Source organism: Mesoplodon bidens, assembly GCF_964165515.1.
Source record: "Mesoplodon bidens genome assembly, chromosome: 16".
NCBI lineage: Eukaryota > Metazoa > Chordata > Mammalia > Artiodactyla > Ziphiidae > Mesoplodon > Mesoplodon bidens.
In genome coordinates, this window is record NC_138173.1 from 10,006,093 (window position 1) to 10,026,484 (window position 20,392).

Here is a 20,392-nt window from a genome sequence, read left to right on the forward strand (position 1 = left end):
CCTCTGTAGATTGCTGAGCTGGCTTGTGCAGAGTGTCTGCATCATAAAAGCATGTCATTAAAAAGCTTATCTTCCTTGGTTGAAGCCAGCAAACCATTTGTTTTCCATTTTGACTGTCTACACAAGTGCTTCTCATACACATAAGGGCAATAAATCCCCAAAGCCCAAAGTAATGTGATGCTGTTGCCAGTGTATATTTTTATGGTCATCGTAGAGAAAACAACTTATTTCCATATTCATTGATTCATTTGGAGCCCAGGGTGCCAGTGGGACTCTTAGGAGAGTGAACCAAATGTCTTCAAATAATTTCAGGCTTCACTTGGCATAGGACACTTCCATAAACAGACATAACAAATTCTGGATTCCTGAAGGATAAGTATGAGCAGCTTGATTAAAAAACAAATAGGTTAGGAATTACTAGGATTCCGAGGATACTCTCCCTAGAGTCATCCGTATAAATAAGAAGCCAGTCCCTCTGGGGGCCTCCTCCCCTGAGGATCCTAAGTTCCCAGACTTTTGTTCTGCTGGGCACACAGGAGAAAACAGATGGACATGGGTGACAGTTGCATGAAGAAGCCCTCCTGGAAGCCATAGAGAAAGAAACGTGTCCACACAGCTCTGTGTGATGAGACTGTCCACTTGCAGCCTGTTCTTCAGTCTCAGAGTTTTTAAGTATCTCCCTAGGAAGGAAGGATATGCCTGCTGTCCCATCCAATACAGAGGGTGAGCCATTGCACAAAGCTGAGCCCACACCCCTTCTAAAAGAAGGAGTCAGAAGGTTCCCAAATCAGTAACCATGTGTCATGTGCCTGGACATTCTGTTTGTCATCCTGACCTGACAAGAGGGCAGGCTGCATTCAGACTTGCAGTGAGGGTTGGAGCACCAGCATTCCTTATGAAAACCACTGATCACTTTAGTAAAGTGGCTAGAAAATTCTTATTCCTCATATTATTTCTCCTCTCCCCAGTGAAGGAAGCAGCATGTATTCAGGAATACCTGTAGCTACTTTTAATGTGCTTCAAATGTTTGGTTTCATATAAAATCAACCAATAGTTAATTCATAAGTGGAAATAGACTAATATCCCTAAAATCCCCTTTCTTTCTACATGTTTACGATACATCCATCTGTCTAACATGGTACAATCATTGGCTTGTTCTCGTGTTTATTGCATGACCCAGATGGTATCAAAGCAAAACAGCAAAAATCTGTGGAACTTATCAAGTCAATATGAAAGCTACTGCTGTGGTGAGCAGAGCTGGCTTTTACGTTGGCTGAGTGACCCGGGAACCCTGTGGGAATTTCAGCGTTGCTAACACGCTGGAATTGTGATATTCACCCACCTTATTTCAACCATACTGGTTTCCCTGCCCCCACTTTGCTTTGCAATACAACGCTGCTCATCATTTATTCATTCATAAACATTTAATGAGTACCTTCTTTGTACCAGGCAGTGTGTCCGAAATGCAAAGTTGAGTTGACAAAAAGTTCTCTCCAGAGCCTGGTGGTGGAGACAGACATGCAGACAGATTGTATAATCATGTGAAATGTGCCTTCAGCGTGGTACATGAGGCCATGCCAAAGTAAGGGAAGGAGCAGATCCTCTTCCTGAAGGAACCAGGTCAGGACTCTCAGAGGATGTGGCCATTCTATCAGCTCTCTCCGAGGGTTCCTGCCTTCAAGGGTCTACTGGGAAGTGCACACATAGCTATGATACAAAGCAATGCTGGGAACCGCCACTGGAGATATAAGAACAAAGTTCTGAGACAGTTCAGACTAGAGGCGTATCCACTGGAGAGATCAAAGAAAGTGCCATTAACCTCAGGACTTAAAGGATGGGCAAGCAGAGATATGAGAACGGGTCAGGGGTTGGCGGGCAGGCAGAGAATGAGGAATGTGTGGGGAGTTGGAGCACAGGCTATGGCAGAGAAGAGTGGGGGATAAGCCTCGAAATCCAGGTTGAAGCAGGATTAGAGAGGGCTTGGAGACATAAAAAGTGCATGTGTGCTTGGACAGGCGAGAGATTCTTTGGTCTCCATGACCCCAAATTGTGAATTATGATTAAAAAAAAGAGTTTATCCCCATCAGAAAACAAACATGTTGTAGTAATGCCCACTTTTCAAAACAAAAACAAAAATCCCCATCGACCTCACATCTTTCTCCAGCTGCTGTCCCTTTCTCTACTCTCCTTTTAGGCAAACTCCTTGAAACAATCGTTGACATCCTATTTCCTCCTGAACCCAGTCTCATCAGATTTTTGCCCCACCCTCCATCAAAACCACTTCTGTCAGGGTCTCCCATTTCCTCCACTTTACCCAGCCCAGCCCTCAGTAACACAGTGCTCGTTGTCCTTGACCTATCAGAGGCCTTGGATGCGGCCAATAGCCCTGACTTTCTTGTATCTCTGTATCCCTTGGGTCAGTCCTTTTCTGTCTCTTGCTGGTGAGTTAACTTCTCTCCAACCCCTAAATGTAATATGTTCCAGGACTTATTCCCTGGACCTCTTCTCTCCCTTCACTCACTTCCTTAGTGATCTAATCCAGTCACATGGCTTTAAATACTATCTATAGATACACTGATGACCTCCAAATTTATCATCACTCTTTGCCTGAACCATTTCTCAGGGTTGTGTTTTCAACTAGCAACCCTTAGGGATGAGGTAACGTCTCCCCCATCCCACCCCTGACAAAGAGTAGTCTTGCTTCCTCTTGCTAGAAAAGTAACTCAAAAAAAAATAATAATCACTATAGAGATTTTTAAAATATCTGTGTGATGGGTTTTTAGAGGTAAAATTACTGGGTGAAAGAGTATAACTTTTTTGCCAACTTTTTCTTCCAAACGTAGTATACGAGAATATCTATCTGACCACTTTTGCTAACACACACCCACAAAAAAAAAAAAAAGAATGTTGCAAATTTGGTGATAACATAGTTTCCTTGTACTCTTAATGTGCATTTAATTTATGACTGATGTATGACATCATTCCACAGTTTATTAGTTTTCTTTCTTTCTGTATAGCTTAGATATTTACGTTCTTTGCTCATTTTTCTATTGTTTGTCTTTTTTTTTAACTTAGACTAATGCTTTAAGATGGGCGGGATTGGGGGAGGGGGAGGCCTAAGAGGAAGGGGCTATATGTATACATAGAGCTAATTCACTTCATCGTACAGCAGAAACTAACACAACATTGTAAAGCAATTATATTCCAATTAGGAAACAGTAACTCAATATTCCTCTCCTCAACACAACCCACTATACGTGCAGGGGTCCATCATGGCCCAAGGGGCATGGGGAATACAACAAAGAGGTGTGAAGCTTGTGCTGGCTTCTGTGCCATGAGCAATAAAGTCCTTGGTCTCTGGTCCAGCACCCATGAAAGAGTAACAGGCTAACTTGCTAGCTTATAAAGTGGAGTAAAATCCCAAACCCTGCACATTCTTGACATTAGGTAGCTATGCTTCCTTTTATAAGTAACTTAACACCTTAACCCAAATAAATTACATGCAGAAGCTTTCTGCTCACAAGTGTCCAACTTAATGACTTCAATAGGGACAAAGTCCTACACAGAGCAAAGCGGGTCAGTCTCTGCCTGCCTGCCTCCAATAGGGCCAGCTTTGGCCAAGACTTTTATTTTCCTCCATCTTTCTCCTTTTTTTTTTTTTTAACATCTTTATTGGAGTATAGTTGCTTTACATTGTTGTGTTAGTTGCTGCTGTATAACAAAGTGAATCAGCTATACATACACATATATCCCCATATCCCCTCCCTTTTGTGTCTCCCTCCCACCCTCCCTATCCCACCCCTTTAGGTGGTCACAAAGCACCGAGCTGATCTCCCTGTGCTATGGGCTGCTTCCCACTAGCTAATCTATTTTACATTTCGTAGTGTATATATGTCAGTGCTACTCTCTCACCTCGTCCCAGCTTACCCTTCTCCCTCCCCGTGTCCTCAAGTCCATTCTCTACATCTGCGTCTTTATTCCTGTCCTGCTCTTAGGTTCGTCAGAAACAAATATGCTAGCACATATATATGGCCAAGGTTTTTATAAAGTCATTGTGGACTTGAGGAAGAGCTGACTAACAAAGAGCTGTTTAGAACCTGTGTTAAATAGAGAAACTTCTGTCATTCCTTATGGATTCTCTTAAGCTTTAGGGCTTAAATGTTGGTATGAATGCTGGGAAATTTGGGAAAGTATTGGGGAGTTATTATTGTTCAAGAATCCTTTTGGCTTCCCTCAGACCCCTCAGTTCTCTCACCCTAAGGCTAGGTCTGAAAAAGCTCTTCTCTCTGAGTTCCCTAAATGAGCTTTTCTCACCCATCCACTTCACCTAAAACTGATCCCTTAAGACACTCAGGCTTGTAGAGATGACTCATTTTTACCAAGACCCACAATTAGCAGGACACACAGACAATGGATTTTTGTCATCCTAGTATCTGCATGTGAGAAACCTAATCCTGTCAATCCTTATACAAGGCCGGCAGGCCAAAACAAATCAATCTCATATACAAATCTTACTTGCAAAAACTAATCAATCCCTTCATCAAAAAAAAAAATGGTGTTGGAATCTAGTCTTATGCCATTTACATCCATTTAATATATTGAAACAGGTGGAATTTATGCAGTCAGAATTTACAATATGGAGGAGAAAATCATTTAAATATTACAACTATAGAGATGGATGTTTTTAATGGAAAAGAGGTGTCTTTAAAACGAGTGACTCAAAGCTTTATTTAAAGCAGAAATAATCAGGATTATTATCCTGATATTATTTATTTTATGTGTCTTCACTATTGGCGAGAATGCATTTTATTCCATTTCTTGGAGATAAGCAGAAAGCCACAGGGACTATTTCAACTCACGTTCTGGGAAACCAAGAACTATACAACAGTCAGCTTCTACAAATAAGTGATTAACATGATGTCTAGACATGTTCTCATGAGAATAACATTATTAGTTAAACAGTCATTTGGTTAATCATGATAGCAAAAGCAATTTTGGGAATAAATATTTTATTAGTATGCCAGTCAATAAAGCAAAATTAAAAGGATATATTTTAGCTAATTCATTTGTTATAATATTGAGATTATGTCTGACAAATTCTGTTTGAAGGCCTGGACAATGATCTAATATGTCTAATATGGCATGTCTTTATCTTATTGTTTCTGGTTAATGGTATTGCATATTTCAGTTACTTAGCCAAAATTCCTTTCTTTACATCTCTCAAGATATTATTAAGATCCATTAGTAAACAATTGGATATGACAAATTTTCTGTTGCTATGCACTGCTCTGTTCTTTAAAAACTGGGTGTTCTCACATTTCATTAATAAAAAATAATTCACTGAATAGGGAAGGATAGTGTGGTATCACTATAACTAAGAGGCTGATCTTACTTTCTATTTGTCAGAAGACTCATTTGGGGGCTTCCCTGTTAGCTCAGTGGCTGAGAATCTGCCTGCCAATTCAGGGGACACAGGTTCGAGCCCTGGTCTGGTAGGATCCCACATGTGGCAGAGCAACTAGGCCCATGAGCCACAACTACTGAGCCTGCGCGTCTGGAGCCCACGAGCCACAGCTACTGAGGCCCGTGTGCCTAGAGCCCGTGCTCTGCAACAAGAGAAGCCACCGCAATGAGAAGCCCACAAACCGCAAGGAGGGGTGGCCCTGGCTCACCACAACTAGAGAAAAGCCCACGTGCAGCAACGAAGACCCAACACAGCCATAAATAAATAAATTTATTTAAAAAGAAAAAGACTCATTTGGAAAAAGAGAAATAAATCTATCAATGAATTATCTTCAGTATATAGACAATCTTTTCAGAAACACAGTTAACCCAATATTTTTAAAATAATCCATGGTCCTAAAACACAGGGAAGAAATACAAAATAACTAAAACTTAAGTAAAAACATTTTTTTTTTCAGTACGCGGGCCTCTCACTGTTGTGGCCTCTCCCGTTGCGGAGCACAGGCTCCGGATGCGCAGGCTCAGCGGCCATGGCTCACGGGGCCAGCCACTGCGCGGCATGTGGGACCTTCCCAGACTGGGGCATGAACCCGTGTCCCCTGCATCAGCAGGCAGACTCTCAACCACTGCGCCACCACGGAAGCCCTAAAAACATTTTTTTGAAAAATTATTCAGTTGAGTTTGCTCCTTTTGCCTTTATAAAGGTACATCTATAATCATCTTCTTATGCAGTCCTTCTAACTTGCTCAGTGTCTCATCCTAACCCCAAACCTCTCCCTAAACTTCAACTGCACTTACTCAAATGATGGAATCAAGACTAAATAATTTGCATTTGTTCTTCAGTGTTAGCCATCTGGTCAACCCCTTTTTGTTTAGCCTGGAAGGAAACTTGTATTGGAATCATTAAAAAGTTTCTTGCAAAAAAATAAATTTTTATTTTGTATTAAAAAGAGTCCCTAGAGGTTGCTTAGATTTGTTCCTTTAAATGTATAAATATGTAACAAAGCAATTTATGGAACAGTCATTAGCAGTTACTATTTTCCAGGTCTCTTGTAACAGCTGGAAGGCAAACCAGAGAAGGGTGGGGTAGACTTCATTTTCAAGTTAAAATCTCTCTATCAGGATGGGATTTTTTTCAACCCCATCAAATTAACTCTACATATTGATGTATGAAAACAGTGTTTTAGCATTGAGTTCACCGAGTTTGCTCTCAAGGACCCTTCTCATCAATCCTCTGGCCTTTCTTCCAGTAAATGCCAATGAACCAACCAGTAAATGCCAATGGACCCAGCATATCAAATGGAATGAGCTAATGTTAGAAGACACCAAAATATGTTCCCTGTCAAAGAGGCTAATAATATGCTAATATACACTTTAGACATCATTGTCATCTCAAAAGGTATCAATGAAGACAAAATAATAATTTATTCTACTTCAAATCAGCATAAAGGTGTCAATAGATTTTTTGTAGAGATGTATAGTCTATTAGGAAAGTAGAAAAATAATATTCATTGTAGTATTGAGGTATCATGAAGGCCTTAGCTTTATACTAGAAAAGTTCTACAGCACTCAATCAAAACAGTTTGCTTATCTTTCACCTACTTAGATGGAAAAATAATGATTTGTGAGATTTAACTTAGCTGAGTTTGCTGTAGGGGAAAAATGATTGAACTATGTAAGCTATCAAGCATCTGTGGCCTAACTATTCAATAAGCAACGTCCAAGATAAACACTGCAGTATCTAAATGTTGGTCTGTAACAAAAGTAACAAAACTAGTTCAGACATTTTTCTATTGTAACATGATTCATCCATTCTTCTACTACACTTCTCCTTGTAAAGTGAGTAGAAGAGACCCAAAGTATCTGCCATCCTAGTCACACTGCATACAGAGAAACTCTTGATTTGTTTGGCTGTCACTTGGTCTAGCTCTTTAGGGTTCAAAAGATAGCTGATCTGCCTGTTTCTGTCACTAGGACTCATGTCAGCTGAACTCATTGCACTGCTCTTCAAGCAAAAGGGTCATCTTCAAAGTCAATTCTCCACAGTAGGTTATATAAATCTAATGAGGTACATAAAGGAATCCAAAGTAGAACACATGTATTAAAAGGAATGAACAAGATAATCCATAGGAGCATAAGGAGAAAATATTACTCCTATTTCTTTCTTTCTATCTGTCTACCTATCTGTTTTCTAAAATCCTAAGAAAACCCAGCCTTTAACAATATCTAACATGTGGCTTGACTCTGGTAGCCTCACCAGGGCTACACGTTAGGACTTCATGTGTTACTAAAGTACTAGCAATATCCCATGAGGGAACAGGAGCCCCCCTGTATGATGTGGCTGCAGAAGAACTCAGAGGAATATTGTTCTCTTGGGTAGGGTCCTGCTCCAGAATAGCACAGCCAGCTCTCTTCAGAAGGCCTTGCTCCTGGACTATGGGCGCACATACACATCCCTGCCCTTAAAACCAAGCAGGACTGTGAGGCCCCCTTGGGTACAAAAGCCTTTTCGTGTCCCTGTTTCCTAGTAGGAAAAAGGTTTCAGTCTCTTAAATATTCCCTGAGTTCCAAAGGACAGATTCAAATAGTTACTAATCAGGAAAGGGACGGGATGCAGAAAAAAAGGGGGAGCAGTCAAGAAAGAAGAACAATATATCTGGTGTTTGTGGCTGGCAGTGTATAATTAACAAAACAATTTAGTATTCAAATAGAATTTACATTCTCAGAGCATTTTCCACAATTAAGTAAATGATTGGTATTTAATTTACAGTGAACATATTTTGATTCCCTTTGTGGTAATTAAACATTAAAATAGTTGTAGTAATAATGAGAGTTGCTACAAATTGCTCTACAAATAGTCAAAACTTAGAAATAGATGTTCTGAATAACCTGTGGTGATTTTGCAATATAAGAACTGTAAATCCCAAATCAAAATCTAAGTGAAATATCTGCAATTTTTTTCCCATTTCTGTGTACTACTTTAGAAAGCTATTAAACCTAAGTAGAAATGAAAAGGTTCTTTAAAATCATAGCTATTATTTTAAAACATTTAAATAGCATTTAAGATTTTTTTCTATTACAAATTCATAGACGATAATACTGTGTATTCTTTGTCTATTGGTTACATAGGCTTTTTAATTATAGACATCTGTCCTAGATTTTTAAGATATTTTTTTCTCCTTTGCAGTTGGTTGGTTTTGTGTATGCCTGTTATGTGATCAGTATTTTCATGGAAGAAGAGGACACCTGTAAGTATTATTCTACCTACCTGTGGGTTTATTTTATCTGAGATATAGCTTCCAAAACTAATCATTACAGGACCATGAAATCTTTTATATTTGGAATTTTAAATGATGAAAATCAGCATAGTAAAGTTACAATCAAACATTTACAAACTATACTGCACACAAACAAGATGGCACTAAGTATTGAAACTCTCAATCCAAGTCATGTGGGAGGATGCTCAGAGACAGGGACACCTACAGATGGCTGTTGTTTCATTTTAGTAACTTTTCATCAGAGACCTAAACGTTTCTCAGAGTAGAAAATTGGGGTTGTTTTATCCATCACTAATTGTAAGTATGCTGGCTGCAGAATTTTGATATCTGACTAATAGCAATAACATCAATACAATAACAGTCTACCAAGAACTACACATACATAAACTACATAAAATACTCTGAGAAAACTAAAAATGACAACCTTCAATGCAAGATGTAAAAAAAAAAAAAAGAGAGATGCTGAAAAAGAATTAATGGAATGATAAAAAGCTAAGTGGTCACATTTTAGCAGAACACACACACACACACACACACAAAAGACATATTACCCAAAGTTATGTGGGTAGAGATTTAGCAACATAGGTTAACGAGTGGCATTTATGGAGCACCTGCTAATGTCTAAGGCACTTCTTGGCACCACTCCATTATGGGTTCATGTAATACCAAAGAAAATTTTAATTAAAAAAAATAAATTATTAGATAAACAGATCATACCCAACCATCCCATGGATTTGGTTATACCACTACAGATACTCTCTGGATTGCAAAGTTGACTCTTAAAAATATGAGGATAAGTGTCTAGCTAGCCATTACGACTTCTTTCTAGAACACAACTCCAAAAGGGTCTGATGAGTGCTTGCCACCAAATAGGTATAGTGCATGGTGTATGAACTGGAATCCAGTTAACAATGAGGATTTATTTAACCAACTGGAAGAAATATTAGACCTTGAGATTAAACTCATCAGGCAGTGAAAACACGCAAACGTACCACATCATCTCTTTTGTGCTTGCTTGGGGCTTTGTTTTGTTTTGTTTTGTTTTTTAATGCTAGACGAGCTGGAAAGTTTCTGACATTTCAAAAGTGCTGTTGTAATGATAATACTTTTGACTATGAGGTTAACTTCAAAAAGTACATTTTCAGGTGTTCCATTTAGTAGCTCCACAATTTGACAAAGTTAATGTACAGAAAATCAGCAGCATGCTTCCAACTCACAGCTAAGACAGCCTGACAGCCAAAAAACAACCGGTTGAGCAAGAAAAATTTTAACTGTAATTGAAAACGAAAAAAATTATTAGAATTGGTGCTGAATAAATTCTTCCCCCAAAATGATACACTGATTGATAAATCCCAGCTGAATACCTTATAAAGTACTTTTGAATAGGTACCAAAATGATCCTGCTTCTTCTCCTCACCGAACTGATTAGAGGTTCTCAAATGATGCTAATGTTTCATCCCCATTTTATTGTGTGAGGACAGGTAGATTAATCAATAATCTTCTTTTATCTAGTAGAATAAATATATAAAGGGCTTTTCCTTGAAGCTTGTGACTTTAAGCAAAACTTGGAAATGCAAAATGTCATGCAAAATAAAAGGCTCATCCAAATTGGGTAAAAGATTTTTGACCTTCTATCAGCCTTTTTAAGAGAAATAATGTCAGTGTATATGGATCATATTGCTACTGGCAGATATCGTAGTTTTATTGATTTTAGAGTCTTTAACTAGCTTAAGTTTCTCTATAGAAACCTCTGAATCAGCTATTCTAATGCCCATCAAACCAGCATTGAAGCACCTGCTAGCAGCCTATTCTATTAATGGTTTAATTGTACTGTTTATTATTAAGGCCCTACATTAAGTTACCAAGAGACATCTGTATAAAGTAGTTATGTTACCATCAATTTAAATAATACTTAGAGCCAAAAGGGTCTTGGGTGCTCAAAACAAAGTAAACATGCCCTAGACCAGCCTGACATGATAATCGGCAGGGAGCAAGATGACAGTAGAAAGCAATCACAAATCTTTTAGTCTGATAGTTTTCAAGTGAGGGTAATTTTATATTTTTTATTGAAAGCAGTAGGAATCAGAGTGTAATTTTAATTAAATTGTTCTAGAGTCTTCAGAAGGCAGATGTGAGCAAAAAGAAATGTCTGAAACCAATTGCAATGATCTCATAGACTAGTACAATTTGTGCCAACACTTAGGTTTCGGGTGCAACAATGAACTGCCCTTTCCAACCCACAGTCGAGAAGATGTGTCCTTTGAATTATGTTTCCAAAATTTAAACATAAAATAAGAAAATAATACTGGTAGCCTTCCAGTTTATCTAAGTATGCTTCTGGAAAGCTTCTTCTGAAAGGTAACTGCAAGTAGATAATGTAATGTCACAGTATTTTGGCAGACAATATATCATTTATCATTTCGATTTCTATTCTAACTAATGAAAATCTCTGCCTTATTCAAAATGCAAAGTTAAGCCTTTCTTGGACTGAAAGCTGTCAGCCAGCCTTAAAAATTAATAACTACCCGCTTCTCTCCTCTGCACTGCTTAAGTGGTTCTATGGGCGTAACATTTCAGCTGATGGACATTTCTGAAGGGTAATAAATGCTTGAGGAAACATTTATTTCCAGCCACCCATCTTCTTAGTTACCTTTCAGCCTCTTTAGCCATTTCCTATAAAGACTATGATTTCAGGTCAAAGACAATGAAATAAAAAGCTCACAAAAGCAAGAGTACTGCTAGGTAGGGTCAATACTTTTCATCATTCATTCTAATGAAAAAGCCTATTTATATATGTTTCATTTTTTATTTCCTTTTTTAAAATCTATCAATCTCTGTGAACACTTTTGTGAGACCAAGCTATTTGGAACCTGTAGTGCTAAAAACATGTCAACATAGAGAACGGACTTGAGGACACGGGGAGGGGGAAGGGTAAGCTGGGACAAAGTGAGAGGGTGGCATGTACATATATACACTACCAAATGTAAAATAGATAGTTAGTGGGAAGCAGCCACATAGCACAGGGAGATCAACTTGGTGCTTTGTGTCCACCTAGAGGGGTGGGGTAGGGAGGGTGGGAGGGAGATGCAAGAGGGATGAGATATGGGGACATATGTATATGTATAGCTGATTCACTTTGTTATAAAGCAGAAACTAACACACCATTGTAAAGCAATTATACTCCAATAAAGATGTTAAAAAAATAAAATAAAAAATAACCATAAAAAAAAGTCAACATCTTGTGTGTGAACCATCTACTGCTGAAATGAACTTGTGGGCTTGTTAGTGCCTTGTCAGATTTACTAAAAAGAACATTTTTAATTCAAGGAAGTGTAGAGGGGAGGCAAAAAATACTGAAAAATAGTATTAACCTGTATAAATATTGCCAGGCTTTTTCAGAGGAGATGTTGCTAGCACAACTTCTTCTGATATTAGGTTACGAACTGCAAATGGGATGTCTGTCGGGCTCACAAAGACCAGCCTGGGCTGTATATGTTGATTGGCAGGAGAAATGTACATCGAAAATCCTAAGCATTCGTTTTTGAAAAGAAAATGAACTCCCCAGATGTGGGTTCAGCATTTTACATGGAAAATCTCAAAATAGCTCTTTATACAACCATTTGACCCCTTGAGGCCAAGCCTCAATACAGAAGAAAAAGCCCAGAGTCAGCAACAGAGACATCAATGGTTTAATGAGTGGGGGATCTTACACGTCTGAAGCAGAAAGGGACCTGGAGCGACACCCCACTATCAGGTTGACTAATTGGTTACCAGGGCAAACAGCAGAAAAGCACTCCCCTCACCACCCCTTTGACAAACTAACATAGTGGAGACATTTTGATATAAAGATTAGAACAATTACTAACAGGGGTCAGGGGCAAGTACACCGGCATTTACTGATTAAGCTCTATGATTAAGAAGGAAGGTCAGTCGTGTGGGTAGGGTGTAGGTGAAGCAGGGACTGGTCCAGCAGGGGATGTACAGAGAGCAAGAGAACAGCCCTCTTGGGTGGCCTGACCATACAAGGGTGGAGGGACAGGGGAAATTTGTGAGAGTCAAGGATGGAGAAATACATGAGACCCAGGTAAGGATGATCCCGTGGTCACAGTCCATATTTCAAAGGAGTCATAGTACTGGTCCAATAAGCCATGAAGAATCTACTGATTCTCAGAGAGTATATATTTCTTTTGGTAACAATCTGGTGAGTTACAGCTCTCCTCACCACAGCTTAGATTTAGAGCCTGAAGCATGTCCCAATAACTCTGCCAAACAGCTACAAAATTACTACCTAACCTTCCTACTAGAATACAAAATCTCTTCAGTCAGAATCTTTATGTTCCCAGATATAACTCTAGATCCTAGAAAATGCCTTGCACATAGCATCTAATAAAAAAAAGTGATTGTTGAGGGAACTCCCTGGCTGTCCAGTGGTTAGGACTCAGTGCCTTCACTGCCAGGGGCCCTGATTCGATTCCCGGTTGGGGAACTAAGATCCTGCAAGCCGCACCTCGTGGCCAAAAAATAAAATAATAAAAATATTTTTAAATGATAGTTAAGTTTACTTTATTAGTAAATTCTCTTGGCCCAGCAACTCATTTTTCAAAATGGATTTCAAAATTACAAGGTTCTCAAATTTGATGAAGTGTTAGGATTATGTTCAGAATTTAGTGAGATGCTTGGTACATTTACAATTTTTTTCTTTCAGTTTTATTGAGATATAATTGACATACAGTACTGTATAAGTTTAACGTGTACAGCATAATGATTTGACTTACATAAATCATGAAATGATTACCAGAATAAGTTTAGTGAACATCCATCATTGCATGTAGAAACAAAAGAAAAGAAAAAAAGTTTTCCTTGTGATGAGAACTCTTAGAATTTATTCTCTTAACTTTCATATAAAACATACAGCAGTGTTAATTATATTAATAATGTTGTTATTACACCCTTAGTATTTATTATATTTATCTTATAACTAGAAGTTTGTACCTTTTGACCACCTTTATCCAACTTACAAATATTTATGTTTAACAAATGGAGGTCCTGCATCTCTTTAGCATAATCAGATGGATTTTTAGTAATTTTGAAGGTCAAGATATAGGGAGATGGGGACTTCCCTGGCAGTCCAGTGGTTATGACTTCGCCTTCCAATTCAGGGGGTGTGGGTTAGATCCCTGACCAGGAAGCTAGGATCCCACATGCCTCGGGGCCAAAAAGCCAAAACGTAAAACAGATGCAATATTGTAACAAATTCAATAAAGACTTTAAAAATGGTCCACATCAAAAAATCTTTAAAAAGAAAAACAGATATAGGGAGATGGAGTAAACCTCCACTATACCACATTAGAGCAAGAGCTTGAGTTTATGGACTGCTGGACAAGACATCAGGGAGGCAACAGAGACTTGGAAGATAGATGCGCCATAGAGTGAACTCAAATGCAAAATACGGCCAAGGGGACAGACGTACGGTCAAAAAGTTGGGTCCAACAGGGTGGAGACCTAAGCCAGCCCCACACATGGGAAGGTCAGGCCGCACAGAATAGGGTTCTAACTATAGTGCTCTGGTTCAGAGAGGATTCCAGTCCTTGGGCAGGTTAGCAAGACAGTCTGTCTCCGTAACGACTGTGTTAATTAAGTCCATGGTAGGCATCCTTTCACGATGTATACATATATCAAATCACCATGTTGCAAACTTTAAGTATATTACAGTTTTGTCAATTATACCTCATCAAAGCTGAAAAGAAGACAGTATCTCTCAAGAAGAATGTCATAAACACCAAAGTACCCAAACCAGTGACTCGAGAGGGGAACTTTCCATGGAGACTAGAGAAGCCGTTTTACTAGAACAAGCTCCAAAGTCAGCTAACCTCATGGTGAAGTGGAACCCAGACGGTTGTGTCTCTCCAACCCAGAACCCCTATATTTCAACCTAACTAGGGACTATCCACAGCCGTATTTTCTTCCCTCCTCACTTCCTCATCTCCAGCTACATCTGTTTTCCTACATTCACCAAGCCCGTTCCTCCCTCTGTTGACTCACTAACTTATATACATCCTTCCGATCTCAGCTTAACTGTCTCTCCCCAATTTAGCCACTTCCCTCTCACCCTCCCCAGGCTAGTTGAGGGCACCCAGGATATACTCTTATATGGTTTCATTGCACACTGCATTTTCCTTGGAAACATTTAACACAACTGTAATTTTTAAAAGTCATGATATCCCCAGGGCCTCGCCCATTTCCTGACATAATGGGCACTCTGTACAATAGATAATGAGTGAGTATTGAATGAAGAACTGTGCAAGCAAATGGACTCGGAAGGTTGGTTAGCAGTTGCATTGGCAGAGGTGGGGGAGAATTCTTCCGTTTCTATTCTCTGTCTCCATTTATATGAATGACCATTCTCCAAACAAGCTAGAACCTTGGGCACATTCCTTGACTCTTCCTCACCTCCCACAACTATTCAGTCACCAGATGAGACACGGCCACCTCCCTTCAAGTACGTGTTCTTCAACATTCTTCCCCAGGACACCCTCTTCCCCATGCCTCAGTAGACCCTCTGAACCTGGGCTCAATTTATTTTTTAATTAACTGTGTTCCCCACATGCTTGTAGAGCATGGGGATCATACCCTGCCCACCCTGGGATCCAAGGACCTGGTTCAGTTTCTGGAACATCATAAGAAATCAGTAAATATTTGTCGTACAAATAAGATGTGAAATTCTGTGCAAATATGTACAAAACACATAGCAAGGAAAATGCCCTCATGTCATTACATTATCTCTCACATCTCTGTCCTCACACCTTATGAAAATTTAAATTTCCCATTCCTTGCACTATAGAAAAAAAAATCTGACTAATTTGCAATAAGGTATAAATGGTTTGTACACTTATATTTCCTGGAAGTTTTCATTGGCTACTAATTGTGGCCTGTTTTGACAGAAAGTTGGCACCAACAAGCAAAGAACACCGACACCCCAGAGGGGGTTTAATTTTCTGTGTTCCCACTTGAAACTGTATGTTAGAAATTATTTAAATGAAGGTGGTCGTCACTCTGCCAATATCTAGGTCTGCGCCCATTAACAAATGGAATCACCCCTTGGGGGATCCCCAAGGCACTCAGCTCGAACACCACAGCCCTGTAGATGGCGCCCAGAGCTGGGGGTTATCTCAAGGTACCATCAAGTGCATCACATTTCCTTCATTCATTTACAAATGGTAAATATAGGCAGCTATTCAGAACATCTTGATCTCTCTGATCCAGATTAGCAGCCCAGGGATTATGAAGCATCAGCCTCACCCCTTAAAGCAAGCGCTCTACACAGATGCCTGTTAGCTTGAAGGAGACATAATCTCACCTCCCTCCATCCCTGGTCAGACAGGTCGGAGCTGTCAGGTTCTCTTGGTTACCAAAGGGCATGTGGCATGCCCTTTGCTCAAGAAGGGGCTTCCGTGGTGGCACAGTCTTTGAGAGTCTGCCTGCTAATGCAGGGGACACGGGGTCAAGCCCTGGTCTGGGAGGATCCCACATGCCACGGAGCAACTAGGCCCGTGAGCCACAACGACTGAGCCTGCGTGTCTGGAGCTTGTGCTCCACAACAAGAGAGGCCGCGACAGTGAGAGGCCCGTGCACTGCGATGAAGAGTGGCCCCCGCTTGTCACAACTAGAAAAAGCCCTCGCACAGAAACGAAGACCCAACACAGCCAAAAATACAAATAAATAAATAAAAAGAAGGCTCAACATTAAAAAAAAAATCACATCCTCACGGCACCCTAAATGCAGTGACAAAAAAATAATGGGCTGTGAGGATTTTATGTGGATCCTGGGCAATGGTTTTATTGTGGGTTATTAGTGGGAACATTTAGGAGCCCAAGCGAGATAGCAGCTAACAGCGTTCCGACAGGGCCCGTGTGTTTCCATTTTAATTCTAAATTCAATATCCCTATCGCAACGCCCGCCACACACACACTTCTCAATCCTCACACTGAGCTGTTCTGCTTGCCCCACCAGGGGTAGGCTGAGCCCTCGTCTCTCCAGCCGGCCCTGAGCTTCAGAGAAGAACGTGTTGCACCAACTGGCCTTGAGGCAGCCCCATGAGGTCACACGTGCGCACATGAGCCGGCCACCTCTGCCCCCTCCTCTCACCCATTCTGAGTCTGTGCCTTCTCCGGGTCCCTTAAAACTGCAGTATGAGTGCTCCCTACCCCGAGCCTTTGGAGTCCTTACTCTCACTTTAGCAATGAGGACATGAAGCCCAGAGAGGTGACGTGATCCTCGCACCCTTGTCCTCCTCTGTTCTGCCCGCTCAGCACTCAGACTCTCCCGCTAAGACTCTACAGCAAAGAACAGGAAAGCCAGTAGGCATGGGTGCCCACAAGCTCCTAGGGTCTCTCTCCCAACGGAACTGTCCGTATTTATCCATGATGTTCTCCCTCCTGACATAGAAGAGGAGGCCTTCACTCTGTCCCCGGGCTTTTGTGGCTTTTCTGTCCATCCTTCCCACGTATTCAGGGGCCTGCTTCATTAATGAGTCTCTTCCCGCTGCCCTAACTTTATCTCTTTTTCCCTTCTCTCTCCCAGTTTCTTCCTCTCATTGGACCTTTTCCCTCAGTTTATGAATAAAGCCACAGAAGTTTAAAAACAAAACAAAAGAAATTACCCTGTTTCCCCACCAGGTATACACTGAGCTTCCCTGTCTCTCACACTTCTTCCCTCCACATCTAGACTTTTCTACAAAATAGTCCAGACTGACAGTGTAACTTTCTCACCTCCTATCCACTGTCAGGCCGCGGCTGTTGGGCTTCTGTCATTGGGCTTTCTGTCCTATATTATCACTGAAAGTGCTCTCTCGAAGGCCAGCAATGACCTCCTAATTGTCAAGTTCACTTAGATCTTACCGGGCTTCATTGTAATGGGTGACTTAGGTCACTGTTGACTGCTCCCTTCTGGCTTCCAAGCAACCCCATCTCTTGAGTTTTCCCAGGCAGTCCCATCTCTTGAACAGCACTTATTGTTTAAAAATATATATTTATTTATTTGGTTGCAGGAGGTCTTAGTTGTGGCACGTGGGCTCCTTAGTTGTGGCATGCCAACTCTTAGCTGTGGCATGCATGTGGGATCTAGTTCCCTGACCAGGGATCGAATCTGGGCCCCCTGTATTGGGAACGCGGGGCTTAACCACTGCGACAACAGTGAAGTCCCAAAGAGCACTTATTTTACCAATTAAAATTTTTTTCTATTATCCTCATGCAAATTAAGCAGATTTCTGATGCAAACATAGGTAACACATATTGAAGTACTGACCCTGGCTGCTTTTGGAGTGATGTTTTATCATTAAGTCCTTAAAATGTTAACTTGCCATCCCCAGTATATAGCTTATACTCTCACTGTTACACTAAAGCATTTTAAGTAAGATCAGACAATGAAACAGAGGCATTTTAAAGTAAGGCCAAACAATGAAACAGATGTTCATCCCTCTTAGATAGCAAAATGGCACACAATATTCTCAAGAGCTATACTCTTGGACCAAATATGTAATGGAAGTCAGATTTTATAATTCCTTTGAAGAAATGTCATGCAAGTAACCAACACTAAGAGGCATATATAGAACACTCATCTTCGTGTGCTTTATTTTTTTTAAAGATCTATTTGTTATTTTTTTTTTTAATTCAGTTTTGACTGCATCAGGTCTTGGTTGCGGCACGTGGGATCTTCATTGAGGCATGCAGCCTCTTCATTTTGGTGCACGGGCTTCTCTCTAGTTGTGGCGTGCAGGTCTTCTCTTCTCTAGTTGTGGCGCTAGGGCTCCAGGGCGCGTGGACTCTGTAGTTTGCAGCACATGGGCTCTAGTTGAGGCGCGCGAACTCAGTAGTTGTGGCACATGGGCTTAGTTGCCCCGCAGCATGTGGGATCTTAGTTCCCTGACCAGGGATCGAACCTGCATTCCCTTGCATTGGAAGGCAGATTCTTTACCACTGGACCACCAGGGAAGTCCCTTCGTGTGTTTTATACTAAGCATTTTAGTGACTAAAAAAGAATAATTTCATGTTCTTTCTGGGAGCAATATTTGAAACTGGTCTAAGTGAGGTATTTGGGAGTACCAATAACTTGGATGCCAACATGAAGATAAAGTAGGAGAGAAGTAAAAGCATTTGTCTCTCCTTCTAAGGTGTATGAGGCACAAAGTAAATTAATTCTAAATTTTATACCTAACTAGCCTTTCAGTTTTGTCCACATTTTTCCTCAGAGGAGGAAACAGGAGCTTGCGCTCTCTCACTCACTTGCTCTCTTTTTTCACTCCTCTCTCTTTGATTATAAGAACAAAAAGTCCAGATTAGAGTTAATGGTGTACTCAGAGAACAGATTTCTTTGCTACATACAGTTCAGTCAACTGCAAAGCTTGAATGTACATGCTTGTGTCAGAGATTGGCCAGGTCTTTGCCATTTGTGTGTTCTTTTTCCAACACACAGCTGGGCTGCATCTTCCAGGCTCCCTGCAGTTAGGTGTCCCATGACATTGAACTCCAGATCATGGAATGTGAGCAGAAGGGACATGCCCATTTCCAGGCCTAGCACCCACGTCACTTCCACATGTGGTTCTCCATGCTCTTCCTGTTTCTGCCTGTTGGATACAGACCAACATAGAAGCTTTGGAAGCCACATGTTTAAAATGATGGAGCCACAATGTTGAAATAAATATTGAAATTTATTTCTCCAACAAATAAGCATCTCAAGCAATTTGAGTTTGCTATATGTTAAGGGATTTTCAGCTGGGAAGCAGGACCTCAATTCCAAGGGGATTCTCACTTTCCACGAATGGATTTTCAGAGCTTTTTGAAATAGTTGGTGGAGTAAGAGGAGATCTCATTCCATACCCTTCAAATGTGATTAATTCAGCCGCCCACAGCATCAGGACTCAGATGACGTTAGATTTGAGTAGACACAAGACTTTACTCCGATTAAGAGTCTCTTTCTGGTTGGTTTTATACTCACTAACCCTTTAAAACATTTTAATGTCTTCCCACATGACTCATGTGCTTTGTTGACATTACACTGACTTCTTTCAACCATAGCTCCTGAAGGAATTCTGTGTTCTTTCTATATTCTAGGTAGGTTGCCAATTCTTGTAGATATTTAAATGCTTGATTGGATTCAGCATTTCTCCCAAATCTCTTCTTGTCTGAGGTCATTAACCTGTCCATATCCAAAAGTATAGTCCAGTTCCAGCATGTTAGTGATTAATTTTAGGGCTTTAAACATGTTTAAATAGCTAATCCTGTATTGATTTGATTCATTCATTCAAGAAACAGTTATTGAAAGACTTCTGTGTATTAGACCCACAAGGATACAGAAATGAATAAGACTTGGTCCCTTTCCCAGGAGATCTTACATTCTAATAAGTGAGCAAGGCATATAAATAATTATGGAAGAGTAAAGTGCAGATAATGGTCTGTATAAAGTGAATCGGAAGCACAAAAAAAATAAGCAGAGGATAACTGTGTGTCAGGGCACCAAGCATGGCTGCTCAGAGCATGAGAACATGGTCTTATATGAAGAATATTACATCATGAGGAAGGGAACAAAGGAAACGCATTTTAAATACTGGCAAAAGTATGTCAAAAAAGCTTGGGAAAACCATGGGATACTCAGGA

General features: G+C 40.3%; 1 protein-coding gene across 1 annotated transcript in view; it reads left to right on the forward strand.

Moving 5' to 3' along the window:
• NKAIN3 (sodium/potassium transporting ATPase interacting 3) overlaps nucleotides 1-20,392 on the forward strand; it is a gene marked incomplete at both ends in the record, with an annotated part of 516,754 nt that overhangs the window by 484,713 nt on the left and 11,649 nt on the right. Inside the window, one exon of the mRNA XM_081258399.1 lies at nucleotides 8,651-8,711. Within this exon, the coding sequence (XP_081114525.1) occupies nucleotides 8,651-8,711 (61 nt within the window). The remainder of the gene's footprint in view (nucleotides 1-8,650; nucleotides 8,712-20,392) is intronic.